This window comes from Bison bison, unplaced genomic scaffold, assembly GCF_000754665.1.
Source record: "Bison bison bison isolate TAMUID 2011002044 unplaced genomic scaffold, Bison_UMD1.0 scf7180017864068, whole genome shotgun sequence".
Lineage (NCBI taxonomy): Eukaryota > Metazoa > Chordata > Mammalia > Artiodactyla > Bovidae > Bison > Bison bison.
The window spans coordinates 12,443,860-12,464,726 of record NW_011494640.1 but is presented as its reverse complement, the minus strand read 5'-3'; the positions used below and the strand labels follow the sequence as shown (position 1 = coordinate 12,464,726).

General features: G+C 39.2%; 1 protein-coding gene across 1 annotated transcript in view; it reads left to right on the top strand.

Annotated features, from left to right (window-relative positions):
* The window catches only part of ACSL3 (acyl-CoA synthetase long-chain family member 3), a 75,169-nt gene that overhangs the window by 42,904 nt on the left and 11,398 nt on the right, over window positions 1–20,867 (top strand). Inside the window, exons 3-10 of the mRNA XM_010837067.1 lie at window positions 9,512–9,689; window positions 10,852–10,961; window positions 11,813–11,951; window positions 13,553–13,703; window positions 14,873–14,996; window positions 15,734–15,805; window positions 17,649–17,788; window positions 19,693–19,865. Coding sequence (XP_010835369.1) covers window positions 9,512–9,689; window positions 10,852–10,961; window positions 11,813–11,951; window positions 13,553–13,703; window positions 14,873–14,996; window positions 15,734–15,805; window positions 17,649–17,788; window positions 19,693–19,865 — 1,087 coding nt within the window. The remainder of the gene's footprint in view (window positions 1–9,511; window positions 9,690–10,851; window positions 10,962–11,812; window positions 11,952–13,552; window positions 13,704–14,872; window positions 14,997–15,733; window positions 15,806–17,648; window positions 17,789–19,692; window positions 19,866–20,867) is intronic.

Genomic DNA, 20,867 nt, shown 5'->3' with positions numbered 1-20,867 from the left:
TGGAGCACTTCTGAGCCACCTGAGTGTCTACAAGGCTTGGAATAGAAGGTCTAGGGCAGTTTGGGGTTTGAAGCTGTATTCCCTGGTAGTTCCAGAAGCACCTGTGTGCTTGAGATTGCTCTGGGTTTTGGGGTGTGACCTGCTTTTTCTGATTATAATGTAAGTTCCATTGGATGTTTAATGTCTTGGTACTTGGGTTGTAACAAATGCCTTGTTTTTTTTCTTTTGGAGAATTTCTTTTCACAAATATTAAGCCATCCATTATTGATTTGAAAACAGAGGATAAGACCTCCTGTACTAGCAGTGTCACCTGGTGGCTCAGAGCCCGGACTCCAGATCCAGGCTGTGGGTGGATGGCTTGTCCTTGCCGCCCACCAGCTGTGTGTGACTTTGGAAAAGCTACGTAACAAGTTTGCCTCCAGGGTCTTTATCTTTAACATGGAAGTAATGATCCTTCCTGACATTTTATTAGCATTCCTGATGAGCCAGGCTGCTTTAAGAGCTTTACATTTATCAACTTAGATAAGACTTAAAAAGCCCCATGGGTTAGGGTGAAAAGGGACACCCTCCTTTTCAGATGACAGCTCTGAGGCACACAGAGGTCACTTGCCCAAGGGCATTGCGGCTGGCGGGGGCCGCTGGGCAGAACCCAGGCTGACCAGCTCTGTGCTCCTTAGACTAATCCCAGCTCAGGGCTGTTGAGAGAACTGATAGAGAAAGAGCCTGAGAGAGAGATTTTGTGTGTGTGAGTGTATGTTCTATACTTATGTGTGTGGAACAGTTTGTGGTATCTAGTGTAAACGCTGTAGCTTCTATTATCATTTGGGAATTCACTGGGCAGAACTGTGTGAGTGACTGAAGGCACGTGGTGCAGCCCCTGTGAAGAACAGGAATGGCGTGAAAATGCTGTTTCTAAACTCGGGTGTGTGTGTTTCTTATAAACTGTTCTTGAAGCTCTGGTAGGTGAAAATTGAAGATACAGTTTTTTTTTAGAGTCAGTAAGATGATCTGTTAGTTGAGAATTTGGCTAGGTTAGAGGTTTAATACCTGTGTAGTTGAAGTTGTTTTTCTCTTAACTACCTTTTCCAACTGCATCCTGACTCCAGCTGCCTTTTTTTCTGTCGGTCATGAAGGAAGTCCCAGATCTTGGAGGAGAGTCCAAGTAAGCACAGCGATGGAATGAGATGTTCCCATTTCCTCCCATTACTGCAGAATGTGTGTGTGTGTGTGTGTGTGTGTGTGTATGTGTGTGTTGTTTTACTTAATGTGTAGGGAGGGGGTGGTGGTGGGGTTGAGAATGATATTATTTTACTTAATGGTCCATGAATTTTACCACACAAAGTGTAGTGATCTTCAAAACATAAAGGAGATGTCAAGCAAGTTAATATCAGTAAGTCCTAGAAATTAAAAAAACTGTATTTTAACTCTGGACAACAGAATCTGTATGTGTTCCTAACCTTCAAATAGACTGATGTTTTATCTAGTTTTATATGAACAGTCCTGACTTGTACTTGTTACTCAGACGTTAACAGTGCCCCCTTGCAATCTCAAGAGTGATTTGGATAAATTCTATGTTCACTCTACTTTTAAGGCATTTTTCCTATCTCTTTTGCTGACTTAGTTTTGCCTCACTTAAATGATTTTTTTTGCGGGGAGGGGGTGCTAAGTTGAAATCTAGCTGTGGTTAGTTAACGGCACATTTCGAGAAATTGAGATCATATGGTTAAACATGTCTGATTACTCGTCTCTAGCCTATAGATTATAATTTGCAAAATACTTTATTATAGTGGCATCTGATTTTTGTCATATTTAGTCACTACTTTTTATGATTATACATACCATCCTTCTTTCTGTCTCTGAGAGATCTGGTAGTTATAAAAGGTAATAAAAACACCTTTTAAGTGCTAAAGTTTTTCACTACTTTCTTTCTGTGCTTTTTGTATCTAAAATAAACATTCACATCTATCCTTTGACAAACTCCTGCTATTTGAATTCAAAGATAGGGTTCTCTTACTTTTAATGTAGCATATATCACAAAAATCCTATCTTAGCAGAAAGTTTTATTTTTCTCCAGTCTCCCCCACACACAACATGCGTTTTATGGAGTTAGCACTATCAGTCATTCAGCACTCACAGCAGCAAACTAGTTCCCAAGTATTTGAAAAGGAGAAAAATATGGTGAATATGAAATTCTTCTTAATTCAAGTTATCTGTGTAATTAGGACAAAATAAAATCCTGGAGCTATCATAGTTGTTTCTTGAATGTGGCCAGATAACCCAGTGGTCACAAGCAAAGTTTTCATGCCCTGTGCATGTTTTTGCATGTGTGTTTGTATGTATGTATGTGAGTGTTACATGGTTCTTTTCCTCCCTCCTTGACCCTGGTGCGTTTGTATTCATTGTTTATTCAACAGAGAAATATTTGAACTCCAGTAAAAGTTAGAAGTCAAGAAAAACTATTTTCAGTTAATCGTTTCTGTCTCTACTACATCACTGTTAGAGGGTCTACCTAACACTGACATTTGCCATTAAATTTGCATGTAATTCATCAAACTTTTTCCAAAAGCCTTTATATAAACTTTGATATAAAAAAATACATAATATTTCTTCTTATTTGAAATTAGACTCATTGGGAAAGTAGGTTTTGTGTATCATAAATGAAGCAAATATTTTCTGTTAAAGTTTCTCAAGAAGATGTGCTATACCGTGGGTTAGCCGAGACTCCAGTTTCTGCTGGTCTGCACGCTGGACAGGGGTATCCCCACTGTGTCTTAAACTAGGCTTCCCCACCCCCACCCCTTGGTTTCTTACTTAACAGCCACTGTCTTGCAGCTGTAGCAGAGCTGGCTATGAAAGAATAGAGGGAAGGGGACCTTTCACAGCCTGCCCTTCAGTGGAAGAGTGGAGTTGCTTAGGCAGTGTGGCCTTTGCTCAGAGTTCTTACTGAGAGTGGGAAATATTTTTGCTGAAGTGTATCATCATTTAATAGTTTCCATATTTGAAGATAATCTTATGTTGGAAAAAAAAGCTAATGATGAGCAATATCCAAAAGTTGTCTCCCTGTTTTGGGAGACTGAGCTTTGGGGATTAACCCTAGAATGTATCTGGCATGGTTGAAACAAAGGTACTGAAAACTTTATTTCAAATCTATGAACTCTGAAGCTTTGTTTTCATTTTATCTTACCCGTTTTTTGAGCTCCCAAGGGAAGGTAAGTGGGAGAAAAGGTGGTGGTGATGGTTCTGCTACAGTTGTGCCCGTGGTAGTGTGGGCATACCACAGTAGTGTGGGCAGGCTGATACTGTCAGCTTCACCAAGAACAGAAGGCAGAGGAGCAGAGGCTGCTGTGTTCCTGAGGCCCAGCAAGCTTGTCCAGGACTGTTGTGCTGTCATTCTGAGTCTCCTATGGTTTTATAAAACTGTGGCCAAGTGAAGCATGTGGAACCAGTGTTGGTAGCTCCTGATTTCAGACTTCCCGGAGCAAGTGCTTGTACTGATGTTTTTTTGAAATTAATTAATAATGAAGTGATCATTTTCTGGAACAGTTTTGAAATACATGCACTTATAATAAAACAGTTGCAAAGAATAAAAATTTTTTTTACAGTGAAACAGAAAACATGAAACCAGCTTAAACATTTAGTGATCTAACTACCAGAAACACTTTACATTTTTTCCCTATATGTTTTACATACCTTAGAAGAAAATAGAAGGAATTGGAGAAGGCAATGGCACCCCACTCCAGTACTCTTGCCTGGAAAATCCCATGGATGGAGGAGCCTGGTAGGCTGCAGTCCATGGGGTCGCTAAGAGTCTGAGCGACTTCACTTTCACTTTTCACTTTCATGCATTGGAGAAGGAAATGGCAACCCACTCCAGTGTTCTTGCCTGGAGAATCCCAGGGGCGGGGGAGCCTGGTGGGCTGCCGTCTATGGGGTCGCACAGAGTCAGACACGACTGAAGTGACTTAGCAGCAGCATGCAGTCATAGTGCTTAGAAAGAGAAGTTTCACTGTTATTCCTTCTGAATTGATCAAAAAAGATACTAGAAATACTTGTTTCTGTTCTTAGGAGTTGACTTAGCTTTTTTTCCCTCTTAGTGCCTGCTTTTGTGTTATTTCATTCTTGAGTCACATTTTTATCCTGTTTGCACATGTGTGACTTTTATTTTTAACTTATTAGGATATTTACATGCTTGATTTGTATAAAAAATAATGGCTGATCTCTTGGTCAGAATTTGTGGTTGGTTATTATATTAATACTCTCCCCAGCCAGAACTCTTGGTTTTCCTTTCCACACTAGCTCCTCACCCTGTCATTTATTAAAGGCTCTACTGTGTACCAGGTGGCTCAAGGTGAAACCCAAGAGTCTGATTTTTTTTCATTTCCCTCCTTACTGCTCTTTCCACTCCCCCCACCCCCTCCTTTCCTTTAAGCAAGTCTTCTGCTTCCACTCTTGCCTCTACTATTAATACAGTCCATTCGAACACAGACCTTTTACACTTGTTATTCAGGCCACCTGACTCGCCTGCCCAGTAACACCCCAACTCCTTCTTGTAGTGCAATTGGAGTGTGTGGTTTAGTGCTTAGACTCTGGAGTGAGTCTGCCTGGATTCATATTCTAGTCTGTCACTTAATAACTTTGGGATTTGAGCAAATTATGTTTACTCCCTCAGTATCTCAATATTCCCATCTGTAAGATAGGGATAATAATAGTAACTATCTTAGAATCCTGTGTTACTTGCAGTATGCCTAGCACATAGTAAACACTAGTTGAGGTTAGCTGCCTTCTTATCATCATGGTTATCACCAACTGTCCAGATCTACTGAATATTTTCACTCTCTCTGGCTCCCTCACAATAATTTCTTTAGAATGATGCTCATTTGCAGAGAGAAATGTAAAATGAAGCCAGGTATACTTTGTTGAAGGTAGGAAGTATATACTTTTGAAATACCTCTATTCTGCATGGTTAAAGTAAAACTTCTAATGCTGATAAAGATTAAACTCAGCTACCTGAAAAGTTAATTTTTATAGACTGTCTCATTCTCCAGGGCCCTGACTGGTTAAGTATTGTGTGATTTTGTTTTATAGCATGTTCTGTATCTTATCTCCATTTTATTTTTATAGTCCTCTTTTGAGATAAGAGGCCTTCCTCATCAGCATAATCTAGGTATCTAATTTCATAGGTTCCTGAACAAAAGTAAATTCCTGAGTTCTGTGGCCCTGGCAGCAACAGTTTGAATGATAGCACTGATGTTTACTTGTGTGTATGTCACACCTGTCACAGAGTAAGAATACAGCCAATCAAATGTGAGAGAGCAAAGTGACTGGAGGGATTCTTTAGCCCCCAAGTAGGTTTACGGATGAAGAAACTGCTCAGACTCCGTGGTACACTAGTTGTGTATTTTCCTGACTCAGGACAGTCAGACATGTTTATGTCTCGTGGGTCACAGAAAAGAATATTTGAGGTGGGAGCACAGGACGTATGCGATTGAAGGATGATCAGAACAGAAGAAGCCGTGGAAGTTAAATGATCAGGTGCATATAGACTTTTTAAAAAAGAAATCTTTTAGAAAATGAGTCTTCTGGAGGAGAGGTGGAAGACTCTGAGGCCCAGAGTGAACTGAAGTTGTTGGGTTGCACCAGTTCTTTCCACACATTTAGCAAATAATTGCTGGGTGCCTGCTATGTGCTAATAGTGGCCTAGGCACTGGAAGACACTTCCTGAGCAAGACACACAGGTTACTCTTCTCTGGATCCTACGTTTCTATGGGAGGAAGAGAGATGATAAGTAAGAAGGTAACAGATTTAATTGTAAAGAAAGAAAGCTGATTGGAGATCAGGGGTAGCCTCTCGAGTCAGTGACGGCCTAGTGGAGGCCTGAAGGACACGGAGGCGCTAGCTTTGTGAAGATCTGGTAGGAACCCTCTCTGCAGGGGGACAGGATGGTGCAGTGGCTCTGAAGTAGGAACCAACCCAGCTGGGTGAAGCATGAGGGTGCAGAGTTCATAATGGCGCTCAGACCGGAGACTGAGTGCCTCCTTAAATTTTGTGTCCTAAGCACCTGTCTTCCCTCATCCTGGTTCCCGCGCTGCCTCTTTGAAGGACAGAAAGGACAAAGTTGTATTTATAGGCAGTGAGTCAGGACAGAGGGTTTGAGATGGGCCCAGGGACACTGCCAAAGTCTAGGGCCCTTAGGACTTTGTAAGGCAGAGTGTGGTGTTCTGATCCCATTCCTACTGGAAAGGCAGAACACTTGCAGGGCAGTACGTGGATTTATGTTTTTAAAAACTCACTACTGTAGGGAGAAGGGGCTAAAGAGGAATAAGAGTGGAAGTTGGCCAGTCAGCATTCATTAGTTCAGGAGAGATGGGCTAGGATGACAGGGCAAGATGGAGGAAGTGTCTGTTTTGAGGGGAGTATCAGTTAAAGTCATCCTTAGATGAATAATCAAGTGAAAAAGTAGGTTGGGTACCCAAGTATGAGTTAGGACTAGAGATGGCAATTTAGGAAGCTCTTCAAAGTCCTAGTGAGTTGGATTTCCTTCAGGGACACTTCAGCCACTGTCATGCCCTGGGGACTGCAGACCGTGTGTGTACATGTATGGTATTGAGCTTGGTGGTAGGAAAGCAAGGGAGTTTCTGTTTAATTTCTAATTTCTCAGTGGAGTGTGAGGTAGTGTCATCAGGTAGAAATGGAGAAGGGAGAGAGAAAGAGTGGAGGACATTTGAGGAGAGAGGTTTCAGATAGGGTGAGAAAATGAATATGCCAAGGAAGCGCAGTAGGATTGCTGGATGGTGAGATGTGTGATTCTGGATTTTAAAAGTTTGGTATTCTTCAGCAGTGTTCAACAGTATAGACAGGGAATAGAATAATTTAATCTCCAGGTTGGATTAACCATAGGGACCAAGTTAGGATTAGAAGCCTTTTCTAGCAGAAATTAGATAAAATTACAGTGTAGGGAGTCCCTTAAATATAATCTTTATGGGAAAGATCACTCCTAGAAAATTCAGTGGTTTAAAGAATTAAATTCAGAATTCCCTTACACTTGAATTAAACTCTTAGCTTGATTTCTTTGCAGCGTCTTTTGAGTTTATATATTTGGGTTATATATCTAGTGCTTTTTCAGAGCACATATATTCTCTGAAACTTATGAAACTCATTTAGATTCTAGAATCTAGGAGGTAGCTCATAGGCTTATCTTTGGAGTGTGAAATTCTTAAAAATTGTAATCCTACACGTTTTGGCCAAATTCTCATCTGCTTTCTCACCCCCACAGAGCTCCTTTTGAAGTCATTGGAGCTCCTTGTGCTGAGCATTTTGTGGGGGGAGGGTGCAGTGAGAGTTTGGGACTACTAAGTTAAACAAGTATCTTAATTTCAGTTGCCTTAACCATCAAGTTCAGTTCAGTCGCTCAGTTGTGTCTGACTCTTTGCAACCCCATGGACTGCAGCATGCCAGGCTTCCCTGTCCATCATTAACTGCCAGAGCCTACTCAAACTCAAGTCTATTGCATCAGTGATGCCATCCAACCATCTCATCCTCTGTTGTCCCGTTCTCCTCCTGCCCTTGATCTTTCCCAGCATCAGAATCTTTTCCAGCAAGTCAGTTCTTCGCATCAGGTGGCCAAAGTAAGTATTGGAGTTTCAGCTTCAGCATCCATCCTTCCAATGAACATTCAGGACTGATTTCCTTTAGGATGAACTGGTTGGATCTCCTTGCAGTCCAAGGGACTCTCAATTGCCTTCTCCAACACCACAGTTCAAAAGCATCAATTCTTCAGTGCTCAGCTTTCTTTATAGTCCAACTCTCACATCCATACATGACTACTGGAAAAACCATAGCTTTGACTAGACGGACCTTTGTTGGTAAAGTAATGTCTCTGCTTTTTAATATGCTGTCTAGGTTGGTCATAGCTTTTCTTCCAAGGAGCAAGCGTCTTTTAATTTCATGGCTGCAGTCACCATCTGCAGTGATTTTGGAGCCTCCTAAAAACAGTCTCTCACTGTTTCCATTGTTTCCCCATCTATTTGCCATGAAGTGATGGGACCAAATGCCATGATCTTTGTTTTCTGAATGTTGAGCTTTAAGCCAACTTTTTCACTCTCCTCTTTCACTTTCCTCAAGAGGCTCTTTAGTTCTTCTTCACTTTCTGCCATAAGGGTGGTGTCATCTGCATATCTGAGGTTATTGATATTTCTCCAGGCAATCTTGATTCCCACTTGTGCTCCATCCAGTCCAGCATTTCTCATGATGTACTGTGAATATAAGTTAAATAAGCAAGGTGACAATACACAGCCTTGATGTACTCCTTACCCGGTTTGGAACCAGTCTGTTGTTCCATGTCCAGTTTTAATTGTTGCTTCTTGACCTGTGTACAGATTTCTCAGGAGGCAGGTCAGGTGGTCTGGTATTACTATCTCTTGAAGAATTTTCCACAGTTTCTTGTGATCCACACAGTCAAAGGCTTTGGCATAGTCAAAGCAGAAGTAGATGTTTTTCTGCCATGGACTATACAGTCTATGGAATTCTCCAGGACGAATACTGGAGTGGTTAGCCTTTCCCTTTTCCAGGGGATCTTCCCAATCCAGGGATTAAACCCAGGTCTGCCGCATTGCAGGCGAATTCTTTACTAGCTGAGCCACAAGGGAAGCCCCTTATCCATTAAAGTAAGAATTTATTTCTCAAATCCAACTTGGAATTGGACCCTAGAGGGCAGTATTCAACTATTTTTCCATTTTTATATTCATCCAACCTGCTTAATTCTATTATCGAAATGCATTTTTGAAAATGAATATGGTTAGATGGTTTTAAGGTGTGTGAGACATATGTTAATGACACAGGCATGTTTGGGAACTGTCAATAGATTTTTGCAGCAAGAATAGCTTTCTGTCTAATCTGTGTAAAATTAAGGATTTATGGTTTGATCTAAGTTCGAGAAAATTCCTAGACACTTGAAAGGGGATTGCTACTAAGATAAGACTTGATGTTACCTGCACAAGTGAAATGTTGAAAGCCCTGCTGAGCCAGTGAGTATTCTACAGAGGGACTTTGGTGACTAGTGTAGCTACACCCCACCTGGCTGTATCAGTGGAGACTTGTCTATCAGTACTTTGTGTATCCAGAATTAGTTACAGCAGTTCAAATTGAATGGCCATAAACATTTCTGTTAGCTTGGGTCTGGCCAGTGTCTGTTTGTGAATCATATTGTACTATCTGATATTGAAATCCAATAATTCTTAAGTAGTAGAAGTTATTTTTAAAAGAAAAACAATTGCCCAAATGATAAAAATTTAGCAGAAAATTTTAAGTTGTCATAGAAGATACCACAAAATAGCTAATTTTCAAAATAGAGTTTTCCCTTGAAACTTGCTTTCTAGCTTTTTGTTAGAACAAAATAGTTTATATACAGACATAACTTTCTGTTGAAATTTGGAACACATCCTGGCATCCTTCTGGAGATTAATATTTTGATGATTGAAAGCTCTTTGTGTGTTTTTTTTGTTTGTTTTATCAGGTTATTCTTGGAAGCTATAATTGGCTTTCCTACGAAGATGTCTTTGTGAGAGCCTTTAATTTTGGAAACGGCTTACAGATGCTGGGTCAGAAGCCCAAGACCAACATCGCCATCTTCTGTGAGACCAGGGCAGAGTGGATGGTTGCTGCACAGGCCTGCTTCATGTATAATTTTCAGCGTACGTGGGCTTCCTTACCTTCTCGAAGCATGGACCTGGTGTTGTGGGAGAGATGATACTTACTATTTATGATAAGTATTTCCTCCTGGGATAAAATTCTGATGTTAATTTTAACCTTTGTTACAATTTAAGACATACTGGTTTGTTCAGTTGTGGAACAAATTACCCGTGTAGTAAGAGGACTTGAACCTATTCTGAGGGGACTTTGTGGGTCTGGGGAACTAAATCTACACCTGTGGGTCATTGCTCTGCTACCCCTTCTCAGAATTGTTCTTTAAAGTTAGTGTCATCTTGTTAGGCCATTTTTACAGTTGACAGCTGGCCTCTAAAGCACTTCCAACACTCAAACCTAGCTGCTAGTTAAACGATAGAGACTTTTTATGTTGTATAAATATAAGACGACTTGTGGAAGTTGTGATGCCTGTGAGGTCGTCTAAGAAGTTTCGTTCAGAGGTTATGGTGTCAGTTGTGGTATTAAACATGGACATTGTTTTATACTTCAGATGAAATGGAAAGGATACTTTTTATCATCAAATTTCTTTTTGTAAATGCCTCCACTGTATTTTGTTTTTAAACTGGTATACCTTTTTGTTTTCATAGGTTTGGGTTTATAGTATGTTTCTTTTAAGAAGCTTTAAATTATCTCTTAAAGTGACTTTGTTTAACTTCTCATTATTATTTAATTTTGACATTTCTAAGACTATTTTTCTTAAAATTTTTCTACTTTAGAATAAGTAGTATTACCACTCATTAGGTGCTATTTTTTAAAGAAATAATATCTTAAATATGACATTCAGTGTCTTATTTTATTGGTATATTTTTTATATTTTGGTATCAAATAGTTAACATCTATGAGTTTGACATTTTAGAAGTCAAATATAATTCCTTTCAACATCACAGTTTCAGAGTAGCATCTGTAGGTGAAAGAAAACAAAAAAATTTTAAAATGTTGAAATTTTGTGGGGGAATTATAGAAGAGTGAGTAGGCGTCATGTTAATATATTAAAATAATTTAGAATAACACAGCACAATTAGACCACAAATTATGGATCTAACATTTTAGGGTTTAGATGTTCCGTCAGTGGTCAGAGGCTTTATTTAATTGCACTTGCTGCTTCTATGAAATGTCAAGTATTTGACTTGCCCTTTCTTTTCCCTGTAGTTGTTACGCTGTATGCTACTCTAGGGGGTCCAGCAATTGTTCATGGATTAAATGAAACAGAGGTGACCAACATCATTACTAGTAAAGAACTCTTGCAGACAAAATTGAAGGTGAGAACTAGCTTTTCTACCTTGTGCTCATCTATTTTCAAGTCTATGTTCAATAAATTTTTAATTTTAAGCGTTATTTTTAAACTAGTAATTCACTTATTCTGAAGTGTTGAGTACAAGTTTCAGAACTTTTTAAAGGAAAGTTAATGACTTTACGAAACTACAAGAGAAAGGAATTTTAGTTTCTGAACTCTATGAAAACAATAATATCTGATCCCCCCACCCCCCTTTTTTAAACAAGTTTATAAGAGTATTCCCTTCCTCTCTCCCTATATCTTTATTTGCCTCTTAAAGCATGGGGAACATTTGGCTACCCTGTAGTTCAGGCAGTATGTGTTTATATGCCCATTTTTGCAAGGAATTAACTTTATTGATTAAAATTATACCAAAGAACAGGTATACACAGTAAATCTAATGTTATAAAGCAGTAACATATATTTCAAACCAATAGTTGTCCATCCGAAAAAAGGGGTAGTCATGCCAGTACACTTCACCCTTGCTTTTTTGAGGCAAGAAATTAACAATTTGAAACATGGTAAACTACTTTTCTTGTGCCCTGGATTATTTGCCACGCTCGTTAATATAGAGTAATGAAGAATATGCTTCCCAGGTGGCGCAGTGGTAAACCCTCCACCTGCCAGTGCAGGAGGTGCGGGTTCGATCCCTGCATGGGAAGATCCCCAGGAGTAGGAAATGACAAGCTACTCTAGTATTCTGGCTGGGATAATCCCATGGACAGAGGAGCCTGGTGGGCTGTAGTCCATGGGGTTGCAGAGTTGGACACGACTGAGCACGGACACACGTTCACTCATGTTCAGAGAAAACTGCAGTGGATCCTTGTGTGTTTCCAGGACATCGTTTCTCTGGTCCCTCGCCTGCGGCACATCATCACTGTAGATGGAAAGCCGCCGACCTGGTCTGAGTTCCCCAAGGGCGTCATCGTGCACACCATGGCGGCCGTGCGGGCTCTGGGAGCCAAGGCCAGCATGGGTACGTGGCGGGTCCTTGCTTCCTTGTGTGTGTTCTGCAGTGACTGTGTTCTCTAGATGTGATCCAGGTATCTGATTCTAAAGTTAGATCAAGTGATAAACTGGTTTTCTAGATCATCACTTTGGGAAGAAAGGTCACCCTAAGTATACCATCTTCTACTCTTTAAAAAAAAACTTAAGGAAAAATACAAACATTAATTTATGAATGTTCTAAATGTAGTGTTTATTTGAAATTAATTTAAAATACTTTTTTCCATGATACAGTTTTCCTGTTCTCCTTTTTAGATGGTTTAAAGTTAGTTTTAGAAATAATGTCATTAAACTTGTAGGATTTCACAAAAGCTGTTAGGATGGTGGGACTATACTTCACTCGGCTTGGAAACAGGGTTATGCTGAGGTTAATTCTGTGCATGCTGAATTTAGGTGCACTAAATTCACATACAGCTTTGTAGTGGGCAGTGGCGTGTTCAAGTCTAGTATGCTGGAGTTTGGAGTTAAACGATTTAGAAGCTGAGAACAGGTTTTAATTAAAGCCAAGGGAGTAGGTGACACCCATAGAGAAAGGTACCTTCAAAGGCCACCACGAATTGGCCGAAGAAGAAGGAAGAGATCGGTGGTGTGTGACTCATGGGGGTCGAGTGAAGGAGCCTCTCAGAAGGCGGGAGTCTTTCGTAGGACCAGGTGCACTGGAGGAGCCCAGTGACGCAGGGACTGCAAGAGCACCATTGGACTTCTTAGCCAGAGTCGCCTCAGAGAACAGTTTCTAGAAAATGGTGGCAGTGGAGAATGGTACCATGGGACAGAGGAGTGAATGGCAGGTTAGGAAGCAAGAACTTGAGTAATAACAGTTGTCAAGAAATACATCTTGACAGGTACGAGAGCAAGGGTGCGCTTGGGAACAAGTTTAAAATGTTTTCCCTGTTTACTGAGAAGACCACGTTTAGGGTAGTTCCAAGATTAATTCAGGCAGAGGAGTGGTGCTGCCCGTGACATACTTCTCTTTGTCTTTCTACTGTGTCACCTGTCTGGGATGCTGGCTGCTGTTCCTGGGCTTGTGCCAAAGCGGGGAGAATTCTGAGTGTAGCCATGTTAGCTTCACACTGTGAAGTAGAGAACAGTTTTAGCAAATGCCTAGGTACCCTGGTCTAATTTCTTAGTTGAATCACTGGCATAGCCTTTTGTCTCTCTCCCTCTGTTGTTTCCTTTTTAAGTTAGGTAGCCACACAGTAGCTAACGTGATCCTTGTTGCGGACAAGCCCCTGTTCAAAGTGATGTTGCTTTCCACGCAGTGTGATATCCAGAGTCGTGGGCCTGACCTTGGAGACTCTGCACGATGGGGTCCTGGCAGTTACTTCACCTTCGTTTCCTGCCACTTTTCCTAACATTTTCTCACCTGGTCTTGCTTTATTTTTCTTCATAACTCTTATAAATTATAGATTTGTGTACATCTATCCAAGTAGACTATGTCTCATGTGCAGGGACTTGATCTATTTTATCGGCCTTTGTGTGAGTACAGTTAGTAGTTGTTGAGTTAACAAATGATTATGAAAAAATTGGTGACATAGCTAAATTTCTCAGGAGTATGTGTCTTCTCTAATGCAGAAAACAAACCCCTTAGCAAACCAGCGCCCTCAGATATTGCAGTAATCATGTACACAAGTGGATCCACAGGAATTCCAAAGGGGGTCATGATCTCTCATAGTAACATTATTGCTGGTATAACTGGGATGGCGGAAAGGATTCCAGAACTCGGGTATGTTATTATTTACGTTAATTATTTACATTTATGTCATTTCTTAGTATATGATCAAATTAGTCCTTCAGAGTCTGTTTACAGTTAGGCATTTCTTCAAAAGAGACATTAAAATTACAAAATAATTATAGTTGTGGGATTTAAAAGGTATCATTGTTAATATTTACTTTTTACTTTAAAAGTGCAGACTTGACCTGATTTAAATGTCTTAAATATTTTAATCAGTTCATATTATTACCGTCATAGTCATTTTTATACCTTAATATTATAATTCAAGTGAACAGATAATATATCCACTAAGTATTTATTGAGCTTCTGTATTCAGTCTCTGATTTTTCCTTTTAAGACACAGTTGAGTAGTAGCAAGGGGAGAGTGGGTCTCCTGGAATGTGAAAGAGATCAGTGAGGAAGCCAGACGGGAGAGAGTTTTAGGGAAGCAAGGATAACATTCCCAGAGATGGAATCAGTACTGTGATGACTGATCTTATACAGCAGTTGGATATTTTTGTTGCCTTTAAGTGTAACAATTATAAATATCCACATGTTACTGTGGAATTGAATTTGGGGATGCAGATAGAAATCTCTTACGTATGCAAAACTTTCAGGAAAAAAATTAAGAGCAACTAGTTCCTTCTAGGAAGTTGCCCTTCATATTTTGAGAATGAGAACAGTTCTTGAAATAATATGCACATGTATACATATACATTTTGTTATATAATGTATAATTTAACTTTCGGAACAAGAATCTCTTCCTGAGATTCCTGGCAGGCAATTGTGGATTCTCTTTGAACGGTCCTTTTTGATATGCCATTAGTTGTCAAATCCCTCCTTGGGGGATTTCTTCTGTGCTTCAGAATCCCTCATGTTTTTACCCACTCCGAGTCCTGATCTCTTCTGCTGTAGAGCTTTGCTTGTGCAGCGCTCAGTTAGGGAGCACCTTCCAGGAGGACTGGAAACGGAGCCACTTCTTGTGTGTCTGCCTCCTCAGCTTCAGATGGAGCTGTATCGTAATGCTTTTCTCCTGACACCCCCAGGGTCTGTCATACACACACGTGCATGCATGGAGCCCAGAGGGTCCTCCCATTGCCTTTTAAAGCTGCTCCCGCTGGAGTCACTTTTCACAGAAACAGCACCTGACTGTTGCTTCTTGCATCTTCCTTTTCTTCTAGGGAGAAAGATGTTTACATTGGATATTTGCCTCTGGCCCACGTCTTAGAATTAAGTGCTGAGCTTGTCTGTCTCTCCCATGGATGCCGCATTGGCTACTCTTCACCACAGACTTTAGCAGATCAGGTAAAGGAATTTCTGTGATTTGAGATACTGCTGCTGCTGCTGCTAAGTCGCTTCAGTCATGTCCAACTCTGTGCGACCCCATAGACGGCAGCCCACCAGGCTCCCCCGCCCCTGGGATTCTCCAGGCAAGAACACTGGAGTGGGTTGCCATTTCCTTCTCCAATGCATGAAAGTGAAAAGTGAAAGTGAAGTCGCTTGGTCGTGTCTGACTCTTAGTGACCCCATGGACTGCAGCGTACCAGGCTCCTCCATCCATGGGATTTTCCAGGCAAGAGTACTGGAGTGGGTTGCCATTGCCTTCTCCTTGAGATACTAAGAAACCATAATGATCTTTAACACAATTTTCATTCAGTATGACAGTATACTATAAGGATAACAGTTAATCATTTCAAAAGAACTTGCCTTTTAAGGTCTATTTAGAATATGAGTGGATTAAAATGGGCTTCCCTTGTGGCTCAGCTGGTAAAGAATCTGCCTGCAATGTGGGAGACCTGGGTTCGATCCCTGAGTTAGGAAGATTCCCTGGAGAAGGAAAAGGCTACCCACTCCACTATTCTGGCCTGGAGAATTCCACGGACTGTATAGTCCACAGGGTCACAAAGAGTTGGACCCGACTGAGCGACTTTTCATGTCACATCACAGATTAAAATTACAGAATTTTGAAATATATTTTTTAAGTGTTTCATTGAATTTTTAAAATAATGATCACTTTATGTAAACCTGTTTTCTCTTTGTAGTCTTCAAAAATAAAAAAAGGAAGCAAAGGAGATACATCCATGTTGAAACCAACACTGATGGCAGCTGTCCCGGTAAGAATTGACCATTAATCAATATTGAGTGCTAAAAAAAAAAGCATCTCCAGAATGTAACTGCTAGTGGAAAAGACATTGTTGACAAGGTAGTTTATGTAGGATTTACTCCTTATTTGTTACCTATGTTATCTTGAGCTCTGAAGTATTTATTCTGTCATGTTTTATCTTTTTCATCTTGTTTATTAAGCAGTCAACTTAATAGTAGTTTCAGCTTCCATATGATATTATCAGTTCCTTTCCTTAAAGAGCTGCTTGCTCAAATCAGTTTTGTGATATCTGTTTGCTGTTAATAGAGACCTGAAGCCCAGCAGGAGATAGGAGGAAAGGTTGGAGATCATCTCCTCCTAAGCAAATCACACCTCCTGAGTCCCTTAGGGAGAGTCTGGCCTAGACACCAGAAAAAAGTGACAGAGAAGTTGGTGCCACTTTGAATTGTCCGAGAATCTCTGTGATGGCTCAGATGGTAAAGTCTGCCTGCCACGTGGGAGACCTGGATTCCATCCCTGGGTTGGGAAGATCCCCTAGAGAAGGAAATGGCAACCCACTCCAGTATTCTTGCTTGGAAAATCCCATGGACGGAGGAGCCTGGCAGGCTGCAGCCATGAGGTTGCAGAGTTGGGCACAACTGGATGACTGACAGAGAAGCACTATGCATCTTAATTTCATGTCAGGCATAGGGAGGGGCCTGGGAATGAGACCAGTAGAAATGGGGCGATAGTGATTCTCTGTGCCCCTAATGTACATTTTACATTAGACTTTCTGATTTTGTTTGAATTTTAACTGGATACCAAATGTTCCGGATGGCTCAGCTGGTAAAGAATCCGCCTGCCAGTGCAAGAGATGCAAGAGACACTGGTTTTATCCCTGTGTTAGAAAGATCCCCTGGAGAGGAAAATGGCAGCCCACTCCAGTATTCTTGCCTGGAGAATTCCATGGACAGAGGAGCCTGGCAGGCTGCAGTCCAAAGGGTTGCAAAGGGAGGACACGACTGAACTGCTGCACACACCAAATGTTCACATAATAATGTTCACATTATTATGTAGTTTTTCTAAAGGCAAATATAAATGATCAGTAGTTTTGAAGTTTCAGTAGGTATGTAGTTTCCTTAATAATATCTTTCTTTAAATTTTTGATTCATATGAATATTAAATATAGTATAAAATTGTGGAGAGAAACTATTTCAAGTCAGTAAAGTGTATGTCATAGTAATAGCAGTAGCAAGCAAAATACAGTTCAGGCAAGGAAATTTTTTCCTGGGTGCAGCATTAAAAATCAAAACCAGCAAGCAAAATAACCCCATGGTTTTTGTGAGCCAAGAATGTAGTACTTCATATCTTCATAAGATAAAATTAGGAGAATTTAAAAAGTCGTTTCATATAGATGTTCATTTATTTAGTGAGTTTAGTTTTTAGCTCAGAATAAGTAAGATAACCTGGAGAAGGAAATGGCAACCCACTCCAGTATTCTTGCCTGGAGAGTCCCATGGACAGAGGAGCCTGGCAGGCTGCAGTCCACGGGGTTGCAAAGAGCTGGACACAGCTGAGTACACACACAAGTAAGATAAATAAACAAAGCAGTGTAAAGAATCAGTGGTGGCATATTACTGCCCTAAGGTTTTTAATATTTCCCCTTTCTTTACTATTGCTAAACATCTATTAAAAATTGCTTTTACTGAAATCTCATTTTTAAACAAAGTGTGGCTCTATTTTAAAAGTTTATTATTGACAGAATGTCTCTTTTAAAATGTCTCTCTTAATGGAAATAGTAATCTGATGTTAAGCTTTTAAATAAGGTAGCTGAGAGCATTATTGACTATATTAAGTCATTTGTATATTTTTAGGAAATCATGGATCGAATCTACAAAAATGTCATGAATAAAGTGAATGAAATGAGCAGTTTTCAACGCAATCTGTTTATTCTGGCCTATAATTACAAAATGGAACAGATTTCAAAAGGGCACAGTACTCCGCTGTGTGATAGGTGCGTAAAAGGCTCTTCCTCCGTCATAATTTGATCATTTGTTCACATTAATTATCTTAAGGGTCTCTAAAAATTCCATCTCGCATAAGAATATGAGCAGTTATTTGAAAAATATCACCAAAAATTTTATTGTACTAATAGTGTGTTTATATCTTTGGTGCCCACTTACATGATTTTAATTATTTTGAGAAGTAGTTTCTCTTTGCTTTTAAATTTATTTTGATAGGAATAGAAAATGGCAACCAGGTATTAAACGTTTTGTGACCTATTCCACCCCTCCCCCCATGGCACTAATAGGATAAGTATATTTAACTGTAAAGTAGTTGAGAAATTAGAAAATAACAGTATGATGACATTCAAATTACTTTTTATGGGGATATTAATAGTTTTCAAATGTGTCACATTTAAAGCTTTATAATTTTTTCCTGCCTTTTACTAATCTCTCCAGTGAGATACATAACTGCTTTGTAAACCTATTTTATATATATTTATATATATACATATATGTATTTATGTAAGACATATGTATTTATACACACATATAATACATGTGCACATATATATACATATATGTATATATAATACATACGTATTTATACACACACATAATATATATATGTGCACATATGTTTATGTGCATATATATATGTATTTATATATACACAGATATGTATTTGTATACTTTCCTGTAGCTCAGATGGTAAAGAATCTTCCTGCAATGCAGGAGACCTGGGTTCAATTCCTAGGTCAGGAAGATCCTCTGGAGAAGGGAATGGCAATCCACTCCAGTATTCTTGCCTGGAAAATCCCATGGACAGAGGAACCTGGCAGGCCACAGTTCATGGGGTTGCAAAGAGTCAGACACGACTAAGTGACTATCACTACTATATATACACACATATATATTTATATATACACATATATATTAGATATATTTATATACACACATATTTTAAATGGTTGCCTTTTGATCTTTGCCTTTTTCAAAGTTATTAAAATACAGACAAAACCCTTCCCCTCTTTTCATCAAGGTAGTAAGCGGTCTCTTTATTTAGTGTATTTTCAGAAGCATTTCAATTAGATATTAGAGTTGTTTCCTTTTTAAATTTACCGGATACTTTGAATTAGTGAAATTCTAAAGAGCTAAATTGCTATTTACAGATATGTATACATTTCTAATGAAATAAGCTAAAGCAAAAAAATAATTTGCTTTTAATAATAAACTTCATGAAGATACAGTCAAGTTATTCAGTATTAATATGTATTATATAATGATATAAAACTAATTATTCTGGCCATAAGCAAAGGATTTCCGTTACTATACAAAATTAAACCTGGCAATTTTGAATTCTAATATTTCTTGCAGTTCTTAAGAGAAAATCACATTTTCTTGGTCAAGTAAACTTGGTTGGATAGACATTTAGATTTAAATAGTGCGTCAAGAGAATTCTTAAATTGGCTTTGTGACTTTGGATAAATCACTTGGTCTCAACGTCTCACAGGCACACCTCATTGTGTTGCGCTTTGCTTTATTGTATTTCACAAGTAACTGTGATTTTCTTTTTAAACAAATGGAAGGTTTGTGGCGACCCTCTATTGTCAGGTGGTTAGCATTTGCCAAGAATAAAGTATTTCTTAATTAAGGTATGCATTGCTGTTTATACATACTGCTGTTGCACAGTTAATAAACCACAGTATAGTATAAACATAATTTTTGTATGTACCAAGATACCAAAATTGAAGTGACTTGCTTTATTGTGATTGTCTCTCTATTGCTATGGTCTGGAACCAAACCCTAAATTATCTTCGAGGTGTTCCTATATATCAAAATTGGGAGATTAGTCTAAATGATTTGGAAAATCCCATTCAGCTTTAAAATTCTGTGATTGGATTTTTTTTTTTAGCTTTATTTTCCGGAAAGTTCGAGGCTTGCTAGGTGGAAATATTCGACTTCTGTTGTGTGGAGGTGCTCCACTTTCTGCAACCACACAGCGATTCATGAACATCTGTTTTTGCTGTCCTGTTGGTCAGGGGTATGGACTCACTGAATCTTGTGGGGCTGGAACAATTACAGAAGGTTAGTGTTGTCTGAAGAGTGGTGCCTATAACAGAGGCTGGGGTACAACTCCTGGCCCTTTTGGTATGGGTTGTTGTTTGCAAATATATAGAAAATCAGTTAAAATATTTGTGTAAATCCCAAGTACTGTGATTGTTGAAATCAGTTTTCAGAATGTATTAGGTATGTCTGAATGTCACTAGTTCATGTAGAGGAGTTTTTCATGTTAAACTTATGATAGGTAGTATTAAAAACTACTTGCATTTAATGGCAGCAGCAGCATTCTAGAAAAGAAGGTTAAGTAACAAGCATTAGCTGTATTGTATGCATATATGATCTTATATCAGTTATTAAATTTCTTTTTATGTAGAAAAATTAGTGTGTTTGTTTAGGTTTATAAAAGGGTCAAATTCAGAAATGTTTATTGAGGTGAGTGGTCTGTGTTAAAATAAGTGCAATGAAAAACTAGAGAATCTAATTTTAGTCTGGAGAATCTAATTCCCAGAGTTTATCATGGTGACGAGTTTAGGTGACTGGTCCATCACCCAGGTGGTTCCCAGGTGACTCTCTAGTGCCCCATGTGCTCTTTTATAGAGGAAAGTTACTTTGTTCTCAAGTTCAAGAAAAAATTATGCTTCTCCTTTGTTTTCTCTAGATATTTGTAGACACTAAACCTTATTCATGTTCCTTTCTTTGCCCTAAGTGATTTTGTGTACCATTCTTATGCCAGGTTTATCCTGCACTACTTCCATGTTTTCCAGTTTTCTGTTATGTCCTCTATCATTTTCATATTTTTGGAAGCTGCTTGTAAGTCTTGGTTTGCAGAAAACACACAAGCATTCTTAAAAACATGCACGTTCAATTCCCAAGGAGCTGTAATTTCTTTGATTTTTAAGGTTTCCATTGGTTGTGCGATTAAGCAGTGATGGTTTATGTTGTAAATAAATCTGTAAAGTATCATGTATCAAACTTTTATTTCTGATATTTGAATGGTCCTTGAAAAGGAAACCTAATGCAGTAGTA